The 19,241-nt window shown below is 41.9% G+C and overlaps 1 protein-coding gene across 3 annotated transcripts in view; it reads right to left on the minus strand.

Annotated features, from left to right (window-relative positions):
- apaf1 (apoptotic peptidase activating factor 1) overlaps window positions 1-19,241 on the minus strand; it is a 48,594-nt gene that overhangs the window by 16,852 nt on the left and 12,501 nt on the right. Inside the window, exons 20-27 of one of the 3 annotated variants that reach the window (XM_028570795.1) lie at window positions 17,745-17,864; window positions 17,447-17,572; window positions 15,447-15,563; window positions 12,685-12,810; window positions 10,759-10,890; window positions 10,511-10,636; window positions 5,043-5,168; window positions 3,223-3,369 (exon numbers count right to left, since the gene is read on the minus strand). In XM_028570795.1, the coding sequence (XP_028426596.1) occupies window positions 3,223-3,369; window positions 5,043-5,168; window positions 10,511-10,636; window positions 10,759-10,890; window positions 12,685-12,810; window positions 15,447-15,563; window positions 17,447-17,572; window positions 17,745-17,864 (1,020 nt within the window). Of the gene's footprint in view, window positions 1-3,222; window positions 3,370-5,042; window positions 5,169-9,043; window positions 9,133-10,510; window positions 10,637-10,758; window positions 10,891-12,684; window positions 12,811-15,446; window positions 15,564-17,446; window positions 17,573-17,744; window positions 17,865-19,241 lie in introns of those variants that run through there. The other 2 variants (XM_028570796.1, XM_028570797.1) reach the window with 2 other exon arrangements.

The following is a 19,241-nucleotide window of genomic DNA, read 5'->3' on the forward strand; positions in this document are numbered from 1 at the left end:
ATTATATGGTGAAAATTGATTTCTAACCACTAGTTTCTACTTTCTAAGAACAAAAAAAGTTATGATCCAAATGCACATTTAATACTATCCCACTGATCCTCCATAATGAAATCTCTCTTACACCAGCTGAGGATAAATACAATCCAAATATCCTCATGAGGGCGTCCAGATGGTTGCCCAACCCTTTTCCAAGACTGACAGAAAAATAATTACGCTATATGACTTTTTGTTCATACCATTCTTATAACTATTCTTTTTATTGTCATATCTAAAGCTCAAAAAACATGGAACAGCTATGGGATGAGAAAGGATTTTTTTTTTTTTTTTTAACTTCCTTACTAACAAGTCTATTTAAAGTTCTGTGTCTGAGCGTACAGTAGATGCCAAGTTTTAGTTTCAAGTCATTTGCTGATTGCAAAAACAGGCGAGCATGGAGACACGCCTTGGCAATAATCATTAAAAAGATAGACAGTTAGATTATCACCATGCTTCCGTACTCTGCGGGCTAGATTATCTGTCATACGAGGTACACACTCTGTCATGATAATTATGATGACGGACACGATGGTCTCTCATAGCTGTCCGGCCGACACACAGTGCGATTAATCAATCAAAGCTTGCGACACAGGGGGGGATCACCCTTTAAGACGGGCATAATAATCCATCACTGCTCCTCACATCCACATGCTGATCCATCAACATGCCACGCTAAAGACGAGACAGAGAGCAGAAAAAAAAGTCTGAGTAATGGAGTGATCTGTTTCCAAATATTCCCAGAATAATTATGACTGTCATGAGGATGTAATGAAGCTGATGAGCGCTCCATTAGTATATCAAGCAGCCCTGTCTGTGAAGTTTACTAATAAACAAACCAATGGGTGTATTAGTGGACTTCAAATGGATATAACTGTTTGGTTTCTAGTTTGGTCACAGTTTAAAAGGGTAAAACACATACAAATCTATTTAAAAAAACAAATAAACGCTATAATAAAAAGTACAGCAAGGGATGCAACCGCAAAGAAACACCAAATGTACAAATTTTACTTCAGAACAAACAATGGAAAAAATATTTTTATGCAATTTCTTTTTTTTATTACATAATCTAATATATAAAAACTCTGAACAGAGCCTGGCTAGCATTTTCCCCCTGCTTTCAGTCTTTATGCTAAGCTAGGGAGCAGCAGCAAAACATATTTTAGCCACCTAAAAAAGACCCATCTAAAAAAAAATTAATATCAGTTTATGTGTACACTATATTTCGAATATTTTCACCGCTTTACCTTGCCATCAGACAGTCATGTGAAATTAAGCTGTTACCTATGCTCTAAGCTAGCAGTCTCCTTTGACAAAAGATGTAATTTTACCTTGCAGAACACAGGAGTTGCTGATCTACTGCTGCCTCGGTCCATCAATGGTTTGTTTGTGTTATTGTGTGACTTTGGGAGTTTTACAGCAGGGATCTTCAACAGGTGGGTCCATGGCCCCCTAGGGGGACCTCAGAGTCAATGCAGGAGGACCTCCCAATTATTGTTCAAGTTTTTTCAAAAATTAAAAAGTCTTAACATGAATCTAACATGATAATAGGCATACTGGCCATAGTATTCTATGTAAATAAAAAGTTATGTATAGGCTTTAGACTGTCCTACACGTTATTGTAGAGCCAGTTTAATATGCAACTCAATTTATACAATATATGTAGTAGGGGGTCCCTGATCCGTCTATCTTTAAGTCTTAAAAAACATTGAAGACCCATGTCTTAAAGGGTTAGTCTGGATTCACCAAATAATTCCCAGTCACAAAGGGCTGTCTGTCAAGGTAAAGCGGGGCCTTTTTTTTCTGCTGCCCCCATCCACAGCAGTACATTTTTATGCTTCCGTGTCAGTACTCCAACCTGCTTCTCCGACCTGGGGGCGAGCCAACCGCCATCTACTGTAGGTAATACACTGAGTATAAGTACCTCATACAACCCCACTTCAAAATATCCAAACTATTCCTTTAAGGGAATCAAAAGTGGCCTCTATTATCTTAATCCTCAGTTGGCTTGTTTGCTTCACATTGATGTAGTACAACCGTACGCTCTTTTCTGTTAGAAAGGCAGTAAATTCAAACCTTTAAGCCTCTATCCTCAAATCTGATGTCATGCTACTGTGTCTGCCGTTCTTTCTAGCACCTCATCTTTCTTTTTAATAGCCTAATGCGGGCTTTCACGATGCCATTTAAACTGCATGTGCCATGTTTACCTTGAGAAAAATTGTGCTTTTGTGTAGCAAAGAGTTTTCTGAAAATCTGAATACTATAAAATATATAAAAAGAAACAATATTAAGTAAAATAAATACATGAGACTCTCATTGAGTTTGAGCTCATCTCCAGGCTTTATGAGTGTGTAAACAGGAATCTGCTGTAGACGAGATTAGGATGTGTTTTTGGCAATCTGTCTATAAAAAGCCTGAACGGCAGCAACTACTGCCTTCTCAACAGTAACATCTCTGTCGGCCCACACAAGCACGTATAAACAAAGGCGTGCATGCACATGTTCAGGCACACAACACGACCCCACACACACAGCATCAGGACTAATCTGAGATATCAAGCCTCATCGATCAGAACTGGTCTCCCTTGAGGATTACATCATTGCCCAGCAAATAGCCAATCAGAGCACAGCTGAGACTGTCCGCTCTGTGAACCCATCTCCTGTAAAAGTAAAGGCAATAAGAAAGAGCCCCACACACACACACACACACACACACACACACACACACACACACACACACACACACACACACACACACACACACACACACACACACACACACACACACACACACGTCACAAAGAGGCATTGATATCACTCCCTCAGGTATTGAGTGTTTTATGTAAACCTGCACCACTGCAGTGCTCCTCTAGTTAATGTAACAATGACGCATGTTGAGGGCATTTTTGTATTGTTTTACTGAGACATATCAAACACATCTCAATCAACAGCTCTCCCTCTCACATACACAATGATATATTGTTGAAAAACAGCAAAAGGCATTCAGAGTGAATTATGCTGCATAACTTTGTGGCGATAACTTGTACGTGTACCCCTCTCTCTCTCTCTCTCTCAATATATATAATTTTGGAATATACTACCAATCTGTGTCCTCTTCTTCCCAGTGATTCCATACGACCAACGTAGACTTTGAGCAACCAGTCTGAAGGTATAGAATGTGTTAACATACCTTGACGTAACCGCCAGTCGAGACCAGAAGAGAGTTGTCTGGGGAGAAGTGCAGGTCGGTCACCCAGCCTCCGTGGAGTGAATCCATGCCGTCCTTCCCGTCACGGGAACAAATCCTCAGCAAAGAGCCGTCCTTGACACTCCAGAGCTGTGATAGACAGCCGTACATTATAAACCAACCATTACGTAAATGTCACGGATAAACAACAAAGATGTCAGACTCAGTATAACCCCAATTACAAAATTAAAAAAACTGCATGTTTTACAATAATAGTGAATATTACATTATTTTGGATTTAGCTTGTGTTAATGTGAGCTGTGTTTTCCCTGCTGTGTTATCTCCCTGCCTGTGCTATCATTCAACTGTTAACATTCAACTGGTAAAATAAATAAATGAATTCTTATTACGAGGTTGAATTATTTTCAGCCCCATATTGTGGCCTGTATCGGCAGCTGGAGTTTGCAAAGTTGCCATGGAGATGGTTTAGTTGTCATCAAATGACCTAAGTATGGAATTTTGATTGATAACGGGTGGTCGTATATAAGGGGAGATCACAACCTCCATCTCTGTTCAAAGGTGGTCTCTGGCATCAGATGTGATCAAAACCACATGCTGAGGTCAGTTTATGACATATGTCATAATATTTGTTTTGTCAAACTTCTGTTTCTAAAGGTCAAGCTCAATAAAAATGGACAATGAAGAGAATTTGCAGCGTGATATACATTGTGAATGTACCCATAACGCACTACATAAATAATCAAATGACGGTTTGTGATCTTCACTAGAGCAGCGCATCATGTCAATTGCAGCGGTTATGCAACTGTTCACATGCCATGTCCATTTGACAATGACACATCACACGTACAGCTATATTTAACACTTGGCATGCTTTTGTGCAGAATGACTCACATTTGTTTCCATAGAAACAGGGGTGAGATTTCAGTGTGGTTTATGTAATTGGATCCGATGGATTCATCCATTTCTGGATAATGGAGCAGTTCAGCTCAAAGGCCACCAGAGGGCATTAACCCCTTGCTGACTGCAGGCTGAACAACGCTCAATCTTCCGCTTCACAGACAAACTTTTCATTGACTTTCTGTTTGTGTACAAGCATTGCAGGTTCCAAAGCCTTTGGGAATTCAATTTGGCAGCCTGAGTCCTCTCCTTCACCTCCCACTGTCAGACATCTCCTCCTCTTCCTGCTCTCTTTATCTCAACTTCCTCACACAACCTGCACCTCCTCCAACTCCCACTTCCCCATCTGAGAAGAAGCCCTGCCTCCTTCCTTTCATGTCACCCCTTCTCTGCACACTGCAGCAATCATGATGTATTAGTAAGCACTTTATCTAAATGAGAGATGAGATGTAATTACAGGGTGATCTCTGGAATAAATGTTGACTGCTGTAATTGTATTTTTTTGTAAACTGGATTGAAAATTGGATGGTTTCATACTAGTTGCATAATGTAATTTGGTGTGTGGACACACTGATATCTTCTTGAGGTAGGAAAGTCAGTGGGAAGTCTGTCCTCACGTCTCATTTGCAGCTTCTGTACTTTCTTCCAATTATCCCCCCCCACTCATCTCTTAAATACCTCATTTTCTACATAACTCCAAAAAACGTTCTGCTTCCCATTTTATCCACTTCACCTTTTTGCATTTAGGCACTGAGCTGAGGTTGATTTCTGACAATGCAAGAGCAAAACAAGCCTACTAATGAGCCTGAATCCCTAGATACAGCGTTCAGATTCAGCCTTTTTTTTAACCTTTGCTACCAATGATAAGAAATGCAAAGGTTAAGGTCAATGTTTTGAACACTCACCCGAATCTCTCCGTTGTCGTCTCCTGTTGCAAGGCATTGGCTGTCCCAGGAGAATCGGCAGCTTCGGACACAGTCTTGGTGGCCGCTCAGGGTGTGGACACACTGCCAGGACTCACATTGCCACAACTAGGAGCGGAAGGTAATGCACCAAGAAGAAGGAAAAGCAGAAATTGGTACATCAATTGTGCATGAAATACAAAATAAAATGACAACCAGAAATGTACACATTCGGACTTCATTATCTGAAAAAAATCTGCATGTATTGGATACATTCACTTCATCACATACAGTTGTGTTCAAAATAATAGCAGTGTGATTTAAAAAAGTGCTAAAATAGCTTTTAATTCCATAACATCAATGCACATTGCAATTCTAAATCAAAACATGACCAAAATTGATTAAGTTTGTGTTATACCTTTACAGAAAGTGACAAAAAAGGAATATTAGGCTGTTGCATGCAGTATTTGCATGTTTCTTTACAAACTCAAACATTTACTGTATAAACTGAAAAATGTCTCAAGGGTTTGCTTTACTTTGAATCACTGCACTAATATTTAGTTGCATAACCATAATTTATGAGAACTGCTTCACATCTGTGTTGCATGGAGTGGACCAACTTCTGGCACCTATGAACAGGTTTTACAGCCCAGGACGATTGAACTACATTCCACAATTCCTCTGAATTACTGGGTTTTGCCTCAGACACAGCATTTTTGATGTCACTTATGGGATTGAGGTCTGGGGATTGGGCTGGCCACTCCATAACATCAATCTTGTTCATCTGGAACCAAGACTTTGCTTGCTTACTGGTGTGTTTTGGGTCACTGTCTTGTTGAAAGACCCATTTCAAAGGCATTTCCTCTTCAGCATAAGGCAACATGACCTCTTCAAGTATTTTAATGTATTGAAACTGATCCATGATCCATGATGCAATAAATAGGCCAAACACCACAGTATGAGAAACATCCCCATAACAGGATTTTTGCACCACCATGCTTTACTGTCTTCACAGTACTGTGGCTTGAATTCAGCGCATGGGGGTCGGACAAACTGTCTGCGGCCCCTGGACCCAAAAAGAACAATTTTGCTCTCATCAGTCCACAGAATGCTCCTTTGGCCAGTCAATGTGTCCTTTGGCAAATTTCAACCTATTCAGTACATGTCTTTTTTTCAGCAATGGGACTTTGCGGGGGCTTCTAGCTGATAGCTTTGCTTCACATAGCCTTCTTCTGATCCTAACAGTTCTCACAGGTAACTTCAAGTCTTCTTTGATTTTCCTGGAGCTGATCATTGGTTGAGGCTTTGCCATTTTGGCTATTCTTCGATCCATTGAAATGGTAGTTGACTGTTTTTTCCCACGTCGTTCAGGCTTTGGATGGCATTTCAAGGCATTTGAAATCATTTTGGCTGAGCAGCCTACAGTTTTTTGCACTTCTTTATATGTTTTCCCCTCTCCAATCAACTTTTTAATCAAAGTCCGCTGTTCCTCAGAGAAATGACTGGAACGACCCACTTTGCTGAGTATTTCAGTGTGAAATGCACTATAATCAGCATGCACAACATTTGCTTCCTTCCTTCCTTCCTTTCTTAAATAAGGCCATAATTGACGCCTGTGTCTTCACAGAATCAATCACCTCACTAAGTGAACACAACACTGCTATTATTTTGAACATGCCCCTTTCAATTACAGATTCAATTACACAAACCAACAGACTGTTGAGTCTGTTGGTTTTCTATGACTCAACAACACTTACTAGTAAATTATTTGCTATATAGAAATATCACTTCTACCAAAAAATTTGATTTATGAGGTTAGTGATGTTGGACTGCTATTATTCTGAACACAACTGTAAGTGATGAATAAAACTGAAGTGAGTGACAACCCCTTACTTATTCAAGAGTAACCCAGCCAGCTACCCGTTTCTGTAGCACAGGGCAGCTAACATGTGATATAATGTAGATTACGGGCCCTATCTTGCACTCAGGGCAATTGCCTTTGTACACCGATGCATGTATCATTCCTATTTTGCACCCAGCGCACAGCGGACTTTTCCCCTCCACAGACGCACATCGGTAAATTAGGGAATGAACTTGCTCTGCCGGGGGCGGTTCAGCGAAAAGAGGAGGAGTGTTCAGGCACAAACGTTCCCTTGTGCTATTTTGCAGTTTCAGAAAATTGAGATGCACCGATTACAACTTTCTAGGGCAATTCCGATTTCCGATTTTCATTGAATTAGGCCAGCCAATACCGATTTTAGCAGATTTAGATTTCATTTTTTCTAACCACTTTACAGCACACGGAAATATTTATTTTCTATCTTTTCTTTAACAGAACATTTTGCACAGAACATAGAACATTTTTTGAACAGATAATGGATCACTATAAAATAGAACTCTATAAATTACTCCTGCTGTGGGAAATTCACACACATCTAAAGTGCAATGTTACAACCATTTCTTTCTTTTCACATCCAATATCCAACTAAAAAAAGAGAGAGAGAGATTTTGATTTTTGGTGTCATCCCTCCACGCCCTACTTTTTCCTTGCAGGTGTTGCATATTGCAAACTTTTTATTTTCTGCACACACGCTCAAGAATTTCCAAACAGCTGACATGTTGCTGGTTAATTCACAAGGTTCCCTACATGTGCGAGAATAGCGCGGACATGTGCTTCACACACGGCGGAAAGGTTGAGAGAAAGGAAAAGAGATTGTGCTGTTGCGTCCGTGTGTGCGTGTGTCCTTGAGAACTGTAACTCTTATAACTTATGTTGTCAGTTAATTGTAGCGTTGACCGGCATGAAATCGGCATATGTCAGACTGACCTGCCGGTCGCCGGTCATGGCCAAGCACGTGAAAACCGGCTAATTCCGGTCACCGGCCGTTCTATCGGTGCATCTATCAGAAAACAATTCCACCACAGACCAGGAAAAACCTGGTCTTAAGTCAGTGGCGCTAGCCTAAAGTCAGTGGCGCATTATTCAGATGCTATTTTAGGGGCGCATGCTTGGCCATAATGTAGCGTGCGGCCACAGTAGTTCCCATTTTTGCAAACCATACATAATTACAAGGAAAAAAATGCGCTTTAGGTGTTTGGATAGGTCAGGAGGCACTTTACAGTACAGTCCTCAAAAAGTCGCAGCATTCTTTGTGGCTTGTTGTGTTTTACACAACATTTCCATGAATCATGAATGTGTTGATGACATAAACAAGGAAATATTAGAGGACTTAAGGAGACGTGATGTTGAACTATGGCGGGATTGGACACTCCGGCGGGATCTGGTCCTTGAGTGGCAATGCGCTCCTGGTGGAGCGGGTGGACGGATATTGAGTGGGGGGAGGAGGAAGGGGCACAACAGGAGCAGGTGGTGCGTTTGGAGACCCACGCTCCATGGCTGCAGCAATCCTCTTCAGACTGTAGAGATGCGCCCGAGAGGCCGCAGCAACATCGTCAAGATGGGCATTTATTACTTTGCTGCATCCCAGACAGCTCCCGCTGGCGTGCGCCAGGCAAATCCGCCGTCATAATAGCAATCCGCCATGGAACAAGCGCGCCTGCTCTTAAAGGGAATATGAGATGACGCTCTGATTGGTTTATTGCACGTTACGCCCAAACCACACCTAGCTACTTCAGACCAACCCATTTTAGATTTGCGTCGCCCGCAAGACTCATTTATCCTGCCGGTATAATAGCAATAGCGTCTGAGATCCGCCCAAAAAGCTACTTGCGTTTCAGGTTTGATACTTGCGTTTCAGATTGTTAAAATAGGGCCGAAATGTTATTATATAAAATCATCACAGCATGGGAATAACAGGTTATAATAATAATATGTTCTTTCATGTATTTCTGTAGCTCAAACCAGTCACCACCTGTTAATAGGTCTTATGAGGACAAACAATGCAGAGCTAATGTTGTTACAGTGCTGCATCAGAATGATGATACTGTTAATGAATGCTCTCTCACTCTGTTTTCTTTCTCACTTTGTTTGCATTTTCCGGCTTTACTTTCTGTCTCTCATCCATTGTTCTCTTTATATTCCTCCCTTCTTTCTCTTCCTCTCTCTGTGTTCCTTCCTTACCCCGGTCACATCCTGTGCCGCACAGAAAATAACACAGCCTCATAATTAGACACTTCATTTGGCAGCCGGCTAACTGTGTCTGCACACAAAGACCCATTCATATGAAGGTCAGTAGAAAAAGAGGAAAAAGGGGGAACAGGGAGGGAGAGGGAGAGGGAGAGGGAGAGGGAGAGGGAGAGGGAAAGGGAGAGGGAGAGAGAGAGAGAGAGAGAGAGATGGAGGAAAAGGAATGAGCAGAACAGAGAACCCTCCATCTTTTTGTGGTGCTCAACAAATACTCTCATGGCTGAGCCTTTTGGTTTGACCTCTAGATAGATGGAGACCGGGGACTTTATGTTTGTGTGTGTTTTGAGCCACCAAAGCCCTGGCTCGGTCTGGAGAGCAAGGACTATGTGACTGACTGCTAACCAGCCCCACAACACACACACACCTCAATTATCATCTTTGCCAAATCCATAAAACACACATTCTCTTTCACTCTCATCCATCGACAGAAGCCAGATTGGCTGCCGACCCAGTGGCTGTTCTCTACAGTAAGTGTCGACCAAATTCAAATTCCCGTGTGAAAATCTGTGGCACTACATCAACTGCTTTAACAAATGCCTGAGAGATTGGCTTTGCATTGTTTCGAATACTGGACATTCGGGAAACGACGTTGTCGTCTGCGGTTGAATATTTGACAGAGAAGTATAAATCTAACGCTGAACCACAGCTGATTTTATGATCCAAGAAAATGAACAACACTGAGAGGGCAGCAGTGTCAGTGTTGAAGAGTGTACAGTCTCAGTACAGTTCAGCATATACTGTGCTATGGAGTTCCTTTTACTGTGGATGAGGAGTAGGAAAAGCAATGATTTAAGAACTGCTCGGGGAAAGGTTAAAAACACATCCCCAGCCTACTGAGTCAGTCAAAGTCAGGTGAAAGTCAAGCGCAGCAGTGTTGGTGAATGGCAACCTGGCAAAAACTACATCCAGGCATGGAGCTGGGTCTGTTGCAGGCCAGCCAGCCTGCCAGGCTGTTGGGTCAGCAGGTCCACGAGCTGCAGTCAAACTAAATGATCACTGGACGTGGGTGGAGAAGGACAGACTGACCTGCAGCTAACTCACCAGGCCCGGGGCCATCTGCTGCACGCTAATCTCTAAAGTCCCTCCTCTCCCTACTGGAGAAAGCCTCGGATATCACCCGCAGCAATGTGTCCGTGTGTATAAGCTGTAAGTAATGAGTTCAGAAGGTTTGAGGGAAGACGTTGATGTGTAATAGGTCATGTTGTTACTGGAAGCACAAACAGATATGTCTCATCCCATGAGTATGCATGTGCATGTGTGTGTGTGTGTGTGTGTGTGTGTGTGTGTGTGTGTGTGTGTGTGTGTGTGTGTGTGTGTGTTGAACCTTAGCAGTCTTGTCAGCAGAGGTGGTGGCAAAGAGGCATCCGTCTGGCGATACATGACAGGACAGGATGGCTCCCCGATGAGCCTGGATGTCCTGCAGCTTCTCTCCACTTTCTAGGTCCCACATCTTTAGAGTTAGCAGGAAAAAGAGAGGGATCATTTTATATTTGATGCTACTGTTAACTGTATTGTAAGTCTGTGTCTGTGTCTGTGTGTGTGTGTGTGTGTGTGTGTGTGTGTGTGTTTCACCTTGACAGTGCCATCGAAGGACCAGGACAGCAGTCTTGTGTCGACGGGCAAGGTGGAGAGCAGAGAGAAGCATCGGACCTGTTCCTTGTGACCCTGAAGTACTTTACACTCCCCAGACTTCCACCTCCACACCTACAGTTCAGGGGGGCAACAGATTCGACAAGGGATCTTTTAGCAGCTGATGCTTTTACTTCTTACTTTACTTTCGGACTCAGACTTTGAGGCTTGTTTTCTGATAAGTCAGGATAAGTGAACTCAGCAAATGGTTGTGCAAACTGTGAGTATGTAATTCTCACAACTTTCTTCGGTCTTTTACCCACAATTCTCAGCATTCTAACAGGAGCCTCCCACTATGTGGGCCACCGAAATGCCTCTGTGTAGGTCAAATGTGATCTCTGTCCCTAAAACAGCATTTGTGGCCCTTGCACCCTTTTCACTCGAGCACTTAAGGCCTTTTTACGGTTCTGCGGAGGCTCCACGCAGAGCTTTCGCCGTAGCCTACTTAAGTGGCCTGATGTTTATACTTGTGCGCTGGTGTGTGCATTGAGCCAGCATGTGTGTGTGTGTGTGTGGGGAGTGGGCGATAGAGCGAGGGAGAAAGTGAGAGAGTGACGCCGATTAGGTTTGGAGCGAGTAGCGACTCTAGAGTCGTAGTGAGAGAAACAAAGTGTCTCCCCTGTGTTTTCTGACCACGGTGGGAAATCTGTAGCAGGAAAAGTGAACCCTCTCCTTGATTTCATGTTGTTTATGGAGAAGGAGAACCAGGAAACGAGTCAAAGGAAACGCAACGCTACCAAGCCGCGGCCGGGCGAAGTGCGTTGCTGCGAGTTGTAGTTCCATTTTTCGAGAGGTGCACGTCAGGCTACGGTGTACTGATCTTTGTGACAATTTTAAAAAAAATGTTGTGGTGTTTCCATCTTACTGATCACATCACTGCTTAGGTATGCTCTGTGTATGCTAATCTGTAGAGTTAAAACTCTGGACTGGCACATCTGTCTGCGGAGTGTGTTTTATGACAGGCAGGTAAATGAGCAGTTCAACTGAGCTCAAAGACGGGGGAAGGACAGACAGAAACATCCTATCAATCATGCTCTTGTGAGCAGTGTTGCACCTTTTCTCTCTCTGAATAGAATCTGCCATTGGCCCAAAGGTTATAATCCATCAGCAGCTAACATCAGTGTCATTAGGTCTCTTAACATTCACTCTGCGTCTGCATTAACATCTATATACACACACTTCCATATTCTAGCAAGCACATGTCAAACAGCATGAATTTGAATAGCTTCTGGATAAGTGGCAGCAGCCGCATGAATACGGAACAAGGTGCTGTGTTGTCGGAGAGGGAAGGAAGTGCTGCAGTGGACGGGTCTGTCAGCAAAAAGAAAAGATGAAGAAGGAGGAGATGAGAGGGGAGGAGAGGAAAGGGGAAATGAGCAACAGAGCATGAACGGAGGGGGTTGACAGACCGTAACGGCCCATAATACACACACATACTCACACACAAACACAGATAGTTGCACATGGTCAACACAAGAGCGAGAGGGAGATGAAGAGCTATCGCGAGCGGCAAAGCCGAATGCAAAGAGAGGGAAAAAACAAGGAGAGGAGACAAAAGGGGGGGTGAAGAATGGAGAGGTGAAGAGGCAGACAGAGAAGCTGGTAGGGGAAAGTGAAAGCACCACAGAGACTTGGGGATGAGTGATTCAGCAGAGTAGGCAGTTTTACTCAAGTTGAGGAATGGGGATGGGGGAGAAGAATAATCAATAGCGAAATAAGAGAAATGGATGCAGGTTGGGGGACGAGGTGAAAGATCATGCCATGAATTACGAAAGAAAAGATGGTGAGGGGGATGAATGGGAGCAAACAGGAAAACCAAGCAGAAAGAGAGGAAGGGCGCAACTGATGGAGGAGAAGAGTTTAGTCTACCCTTATGGTGGCGTCCTCGGAGGATGTGATCAGTGTTTGGCCATTGTGGCTGAACCGGCAGTGCAGCACCGTCTTGGTGTGTCCCAGCAGAGTGGCTAGGAGCTTCCCAGAGGGCACCTCCAATACCTTGGAAGGAATAAACAACATTATCACCACAAGCATCCAAACAAACAGCAACAAGATTTAGAGTTTACAGCCACACTAGAGGCTCTGTGAGGCTTTAATAGGCACTATTACACTGAGCTTAATGCGATGCCAGCATGCGAAAATGCCGATATGTTTGTCATGTTCACCAGCTTAGTTTAGTGTGTTAGCATGCTAACATTTGCTAATTAGCACTAAACACAAAGTACAGTTGAGGCTGAATGGAATGTCATTAGTTTTGCAGGATCATCAAAGTTATTGCAATTCATCCTGAGGGAAACCTCGATGTGTGTACCACATTTCATGGCAATACATCAAATTATTTTTAAGATATTTCACCAGAAAAGTAAACTTCATGAGTCCTAGAGGAAAAGTCAGGGGATCACTTAAGTCAGTGGGTTTCATCTTATGGGGACCCTGAATGTCTGTATGAAATTTCAATGCAATCCATCCAATAGTTGTTGTTGTTGTATTTCAGTGTGGACCGACCAGCCAAAAGACACAAAGTCAGACTAACATTGCCATCCATAGAGCCACAGCTAAAAACTACTGTAAGGCATGGGTATACTTGTGTGTAAGGTTAAGATAGATCTTGGCCAAAAAAATAGGAATACAGTGCATTAAGCTCTAAAAGTCACACAAGGTCCACACCTGGTATCTAGAATATCTATGCAAGCCTCAAATGATAGCCATGTTTGCCAAGATATGCTCAGGGAGGAAAAGTGCCCCAGAAAGTTTACGAAAAAATCCTGACACAGAGTCACATTTTCGAGGGAGTAAATAAGAAGGAGATAGGTGAAGTGCTGCTGCTGGCTTGATGGTGATAAGCACATCAAAAAGAAAGTAGAGTGGGGGAGAAAGTGTGAGCTTTGAGCGTGACCATTCAGTCCAGTCAAGAGTGTGGAGGGCTGCCGCGGGTCTGGCTGACAGCCCTGCAGACATTACTGTGGGAGTCAGAGAACAAATCAGCTTTGATGCTCAAAAAGAACCCAGCTCGAAGAGGAAACAAAGTCATCAAGTGTTCTTACTTAGGATAGCTGCTTCTACATGAAAACCCTTTTACAATTAGCTTTTGAGATGGGAATCTTTCACAGAATATTAAAAGCTGGTTCTGAGTGAGATCTAACATTTTGTGGATGCCCTTTTAAGGTCAATTAGATGGTTGGGACACTACGGCCCAAAGGCTCCAACGAGTCTTTAATGGGGTTCCAGGGAGTTCTGTAGCAAAATAAGAAAGTGTGTAGTCATGCTAGTGTTGTGAGGGATTCATGTTATAGGACAAATTGTCATAACTTTGGTTATCACTTAACGGTTCATATCAATCAGAACTAAAATTGACTTTCTCCAATACTTTGGTTTATGACAAAACGATTGTGATATAATCATCAACCTGTTAGCATAGTCATCGTGAGCATGTTAGCATGTGGTTGTTTGCATTTAGCACAAAACAAAGCTGTGTCTAAGTACAACACAGAGCCAGTAGCATGGCTGTTGTGTCTTAGTCTATGTTCACTACTCTCTAACAGCAATTACAATATTACATCAGGACAAATATCATTCCTTGGAGGAGAACGGTATTAAATACAATCCATGGATAATGCTTATCTGTTTGTGGCTTTCTGGTAGCCTCCGTGAGTTTATTTTACTACTAAAATGAATTTATTCTACTTATTAATGACTAGTACAAAGAAAGCTAATTAAAGTATTATGAGGTGAAACATGGGTATTAGATTACAACTGTAATTATAAAATATTTTGCAGAACTTATCAAAGCCTTGCATTTTTTTAATTAACCTCCAGATAGATCTATCCAGTGATGTATAAAATACTCAAATTTTCCTTCCTGAGTCTGCAACTCTGAAAACATTTGAAACAATATTTTACAGAAAGTCATACAAAAATAATTATTTGACTTGATTTAAAAACAGGGAATAAAACACAGAAATTTCATGTGAAAAAGTACAGCACAACATTACGATCAGTCCAGCACAGCACCTGTAGTTTTAAAAGTATAAAAGAGAGTCCCGTAATGCTTGGGATTTTATTAGCCACTAAAATATTTACATCTCAGAGGAGAGGGTTGAGCAGAACAAGCCTTGGGGCACGCCGACCATGTTTGTCAAGCTCCACGTACTGAGACGCAAGTTTCAAAGCCTGGGAGAGAACACTTCCGCGAGCTTTAAACATACGGCTCAAGGTTTTCTGGGATGGTGCAGTCAGGAAAATGCCTCAGGGTGTTTGGTAAAAGAAAACAAATATAAAAGCAGGCTAATGTAAAGAGGAAAGATGGGGAACAATTGTTTTAAATAATACTACCAAGGGAGTTAACAAGTTGCTGAAGCGTTGCAGAAAACTGATAAAAGTGGGGAAGGAATGAGAGGGTCAGTGTTAAAGCTGGCCCTGCACGATGAGACAATAACAACAGTAGAATCCTTTCTGTAGTTCATAATCTGCCTCTTCTCTTACAGTCATCAGGTGCATTTTGAAAAACTAAAATACACACATAAAGTGTACTTACTTTATGTAATGTAAACATGTGTGTGTGTTTGTTATTTTGGGTGATTCGTAAAGGATCTGAGACAAACATACAAACAGATATTACTCTTTCCCTACCATACCTGCACACTGCCTGTGCATAGCCCTACAGCCAGAATCAACCCCCTGAAAGAGGTCAACAGTCGCTGGATCCTGCAGCCAAGTGTCCTCAGTACCTTTCTAGCTGTCAGTCCTGCTGTCTGGCACAGAACACACACACTCACAATTTTGCACTTTTTTTAATCATAAAGAAACACACAGTTACTTTCTGTCCTTGCCTGCACATCTTTCATGGTCAGATATTCTTCACAATAGCAGAACAAAGCTGCTATGTCAGACTGACACTGAAGTTGATGAATAATTAATTTTAAATTTCTTTTTTTAACTGGCTGTAAATAACTACAAGATGAGGGACAAGTAAATGAATGCCTTCCACTGCAGTGGTTATGGGCACCAGAAATACCTCCAGCTAACACCGGGGCCCCCTCTGGTGTTTGCTCAGGGGACTACAACAGCAAAAGCTGTGTGGACTCCATGACAGATTTAAAAAAAAAAACCTAAAATGTATGTTGATGATGCTAATAAGGTCCTGTAGAGCAGCAAACTGACAGTGGTTACAGATACCGTTACCATTAAATTATAGCGATCCAGCTGTGGATGAACTGCAGTGCCATTGTGGGTAAAAGCAAGGCGATGACAGTGATAGGGTAACAATTTCCCTTGCAATGAACAACACAGTCAAATATGTTTTCAAAAACAAAATGAGATGCTCTACATGGTCAGAATGAATCCTGTTAAATTGTCAGAAGGTAATCTCAACATATCAATAGTTTTTGCGGGAGGAATTTGTGCAACCTCAGAGTTAGTAGTAGGTATTGTGTGAAATATTTCGACACGTCGCGGTCACAAGATCTCCCAAAACAACACTTTTCTTGCGATTCCTTACTTAAATATAAACATGATCATCTAATTAGATTTTAGTGTATTTTCTGTGCATCAACTGCAAGTATCCCAATTTTCTTCAATGCTTTTAGTCATTCTCTCTTGGTTTTAGGAACTCAGATTACTAATCATCTGTTTTTCTTTGAGTCCTCGTGTCCACTAATCCCTTTCTCTTATACTGCATCTCTGGGGCCAGGAGAAGAGCTGTAATTAAAATCATTAACCCCCGTATTCATTAAGACTGCAGGATCTTTTAATTAATTAGAGTTGCTCTCTGCTGTAGGACGCTGGCCTAGCCGCTTCAATCAGGGGACTGTGTGCATATGGGTGTGTGTTTTAACATAGGACAGGAACTTTTGGGGATGTCCTTAACAGTTGCAATATGTGCAAAACATGACAAACACATGCACTTTACGCAAAAAAACTCCCACGTGCCACAAACAGACTAGGACCTCATTCTCTGCCCGCAAACAACAATTTATCGCCAAGAGAAAGAGCAGACGAGCAAAGGGGACAGGCAGAACAAAAGGAGGAAGAGAGATACTCAAAACAAAAATGGGAATAAAATAAAAAGGTGTGTGACAGAGATGGCAAAATATGAAAATAGAGATCAAGAGTGAAGAACGTTGAGTAAATAAAAGGAAAGGCAGAACAACGAGTGGAGGGAGAGGGAGAAAAAAGAGGTGTTTTGAGTTGACCTGACGTACGGCGGACTGATAAAAAGGGTGACAGTGCTAATGTCACATCTCATGACTCAACACAGTCTGAAAAACACCTCCTACAGCCAAATGGCATCTGCACACGCACGCACACGCACGCACACGCAAAAACCTTTAGTTCAAAATGTAATGGTTTGTATGGTTGTTAATTGTGCTCTTTATAGACACAAAGTGCCCTAGTGGGATATATTAGAGCTATTTCTTTTTGAAGTTGAAAGTGTTGTGTGAAAGATGTGCAAAATGTAGGATGTACAAATAACTTCCAAATTGGGGAAAATAATCCTATTCGCTTTCTTGCTCAGAGTTAGATGACAAAATCAGAGCTGGGAGGAAATTAAGTTAAGTAAACCCGTTTGACTGCTGTGTTACAGATACACACAAAAGCATACAGCATATACCGTAGGTCTAAATGTGTTTACTACCTGTACAGTGCCATCTTCCTGGCCCAGGGCCACAGCAGAGGGCTGTCTGCACATACACGTACACCGGATCCTGGACGACTTCTCCTCCGACTGGAACAGCACTGATCCTGTCCTGCCATCACGCACCTGACACACACACACACATTGTTTTCTATGATAACCTGATAAAGGCACATTATAGTACAGTAATACTTGTATGCACTCTCAAAGAAAACAAACTTCACATTCTTGCTTCAACCAGCCCACCGCCTTTTATTCATGAATTGAGTCCCTCTTCTTTATTTTCCCTCCGGCTCACCTGCAGTCTGTTGCAGTTATCTGCAGCTGACACGATGATTTCTTCATCATAGAAGAGAACGTCTGAGTCTCTTTTTAGGCAGACAGCTGAGGAGGTGTGCACCTTGTTAGTCTCCCATAACTACAATAAACACAAGACAGGAAACAGGCTTGAGTGGAACATAATGGACATTTTAACTGAAAGAGCTACAGCTAACATTCACTTTTCTCCTAAATTACTTCTTTGTAACCTGTATTTAAGCAGAGAAGTTGAGCTTGGGTGAGAAAACCTCTGCATAATATTAGTTTACACATCAGCGATGTTGCTTATTAATCTATTGACGGACATCCTTTCGTTGCAAAGATAAACTGTGAATAACCTGTCTGTGGCAATAAAGAAGACATCAGTATCTGTGTCATACATTTGTTTGTTTAGCAACTGAATTTCCAGATTGCGTCTGACAGCTCAAAAACACACACTGGTAATAGATACCTAAGCAAGAATTTTCTTGTCTTCTCGCTGCATCAGAAATGGGCCAGTTTAACCCATACTTTCTCCTAAATTAAATGCACTTTGCCCATATTAGTTGTTCTGTTAAGGATGGTTTCAGTTGCTGTTGGGGTGGATGTCGCCTCAGTGGTCATGTTTAAGGGGCCAGTGTACTCCATCAGAACTGCTTGTCAGATAGTCAAATAGCTTCTAGAACCCCACACCTTTCCAACGTTGGATTAGTGGGGCTGTGTCCCATTATCCATTATCCCCATATTTAAATGTTATTGTGGGTCCCCCCCTATGATGGCCAGCTTTTCACTCCAACACCTAGTGTAGCCGTTCTGAACAACTCTAAACACATTTGATTTCCACGTGGACGGGCAGGACGTCGTAAGAACTAGTTCTGAGCATAATCCAACCCCAAGATTTGTACTGTATTTCAATCTAAAGTTGGTTTCTGGTTATTGATGACTCCTTGCTCCGATTAGTTCTTACTCTTTTAACAATTCTTACTTGTCTTTGATTTAATTATGTATTAAATTTTGTTTTATTGTCATCGTTCATCGTTTTGAAAAGTGCCGCATATGACCTACTATGCAATACCGTCACCAAAATAATGATGATAATTTGGGTGAAATAGAGAATCAGGATAGTTTGTCATTTAGATTAATGAGGCCTGTGCATTGAGAGATTTCACTTCAAAATACTATTTATCTGAATAAAACCATGTTTTTACCACCTTGATATAACACAATATCTGTAATTAATAATAATAATAATCCGTAAAAAAACAAAAAGTCCAGGCGAAACTACAAATATAGATGTTATGTAATTACTTTGTTTTCAGAAGAAGAATTGTTGCACCAAAAGCTACAACATAATTCCTGCTCTGAAACTTAACAGCTGGCAGAGAGAGGGCAGAGTGCAATTAGTCAACTTGTGATGTTCAGTGTTAGCATGGCTTTGATTTCACAAGCGGTAATTAGAGCAACACTGACAATATCTGTGCAAGCTGTCTAATGCAGA

The sequence above is a fragment of the Perca flavescens genome, chromosome 23 (genome assembly GCF_004354835.1).
Source record: "Perca flavescens isolate YP-PL-M2 chromosome 23, PFLA_1.0, whole genome shotgun sequence".
Classification (NCBI taxonomy): Eukaryota; Metazoa; Chordata; class Actinopteri; order Perciformes; family Percidae; genus Perca; species Perca flavescens.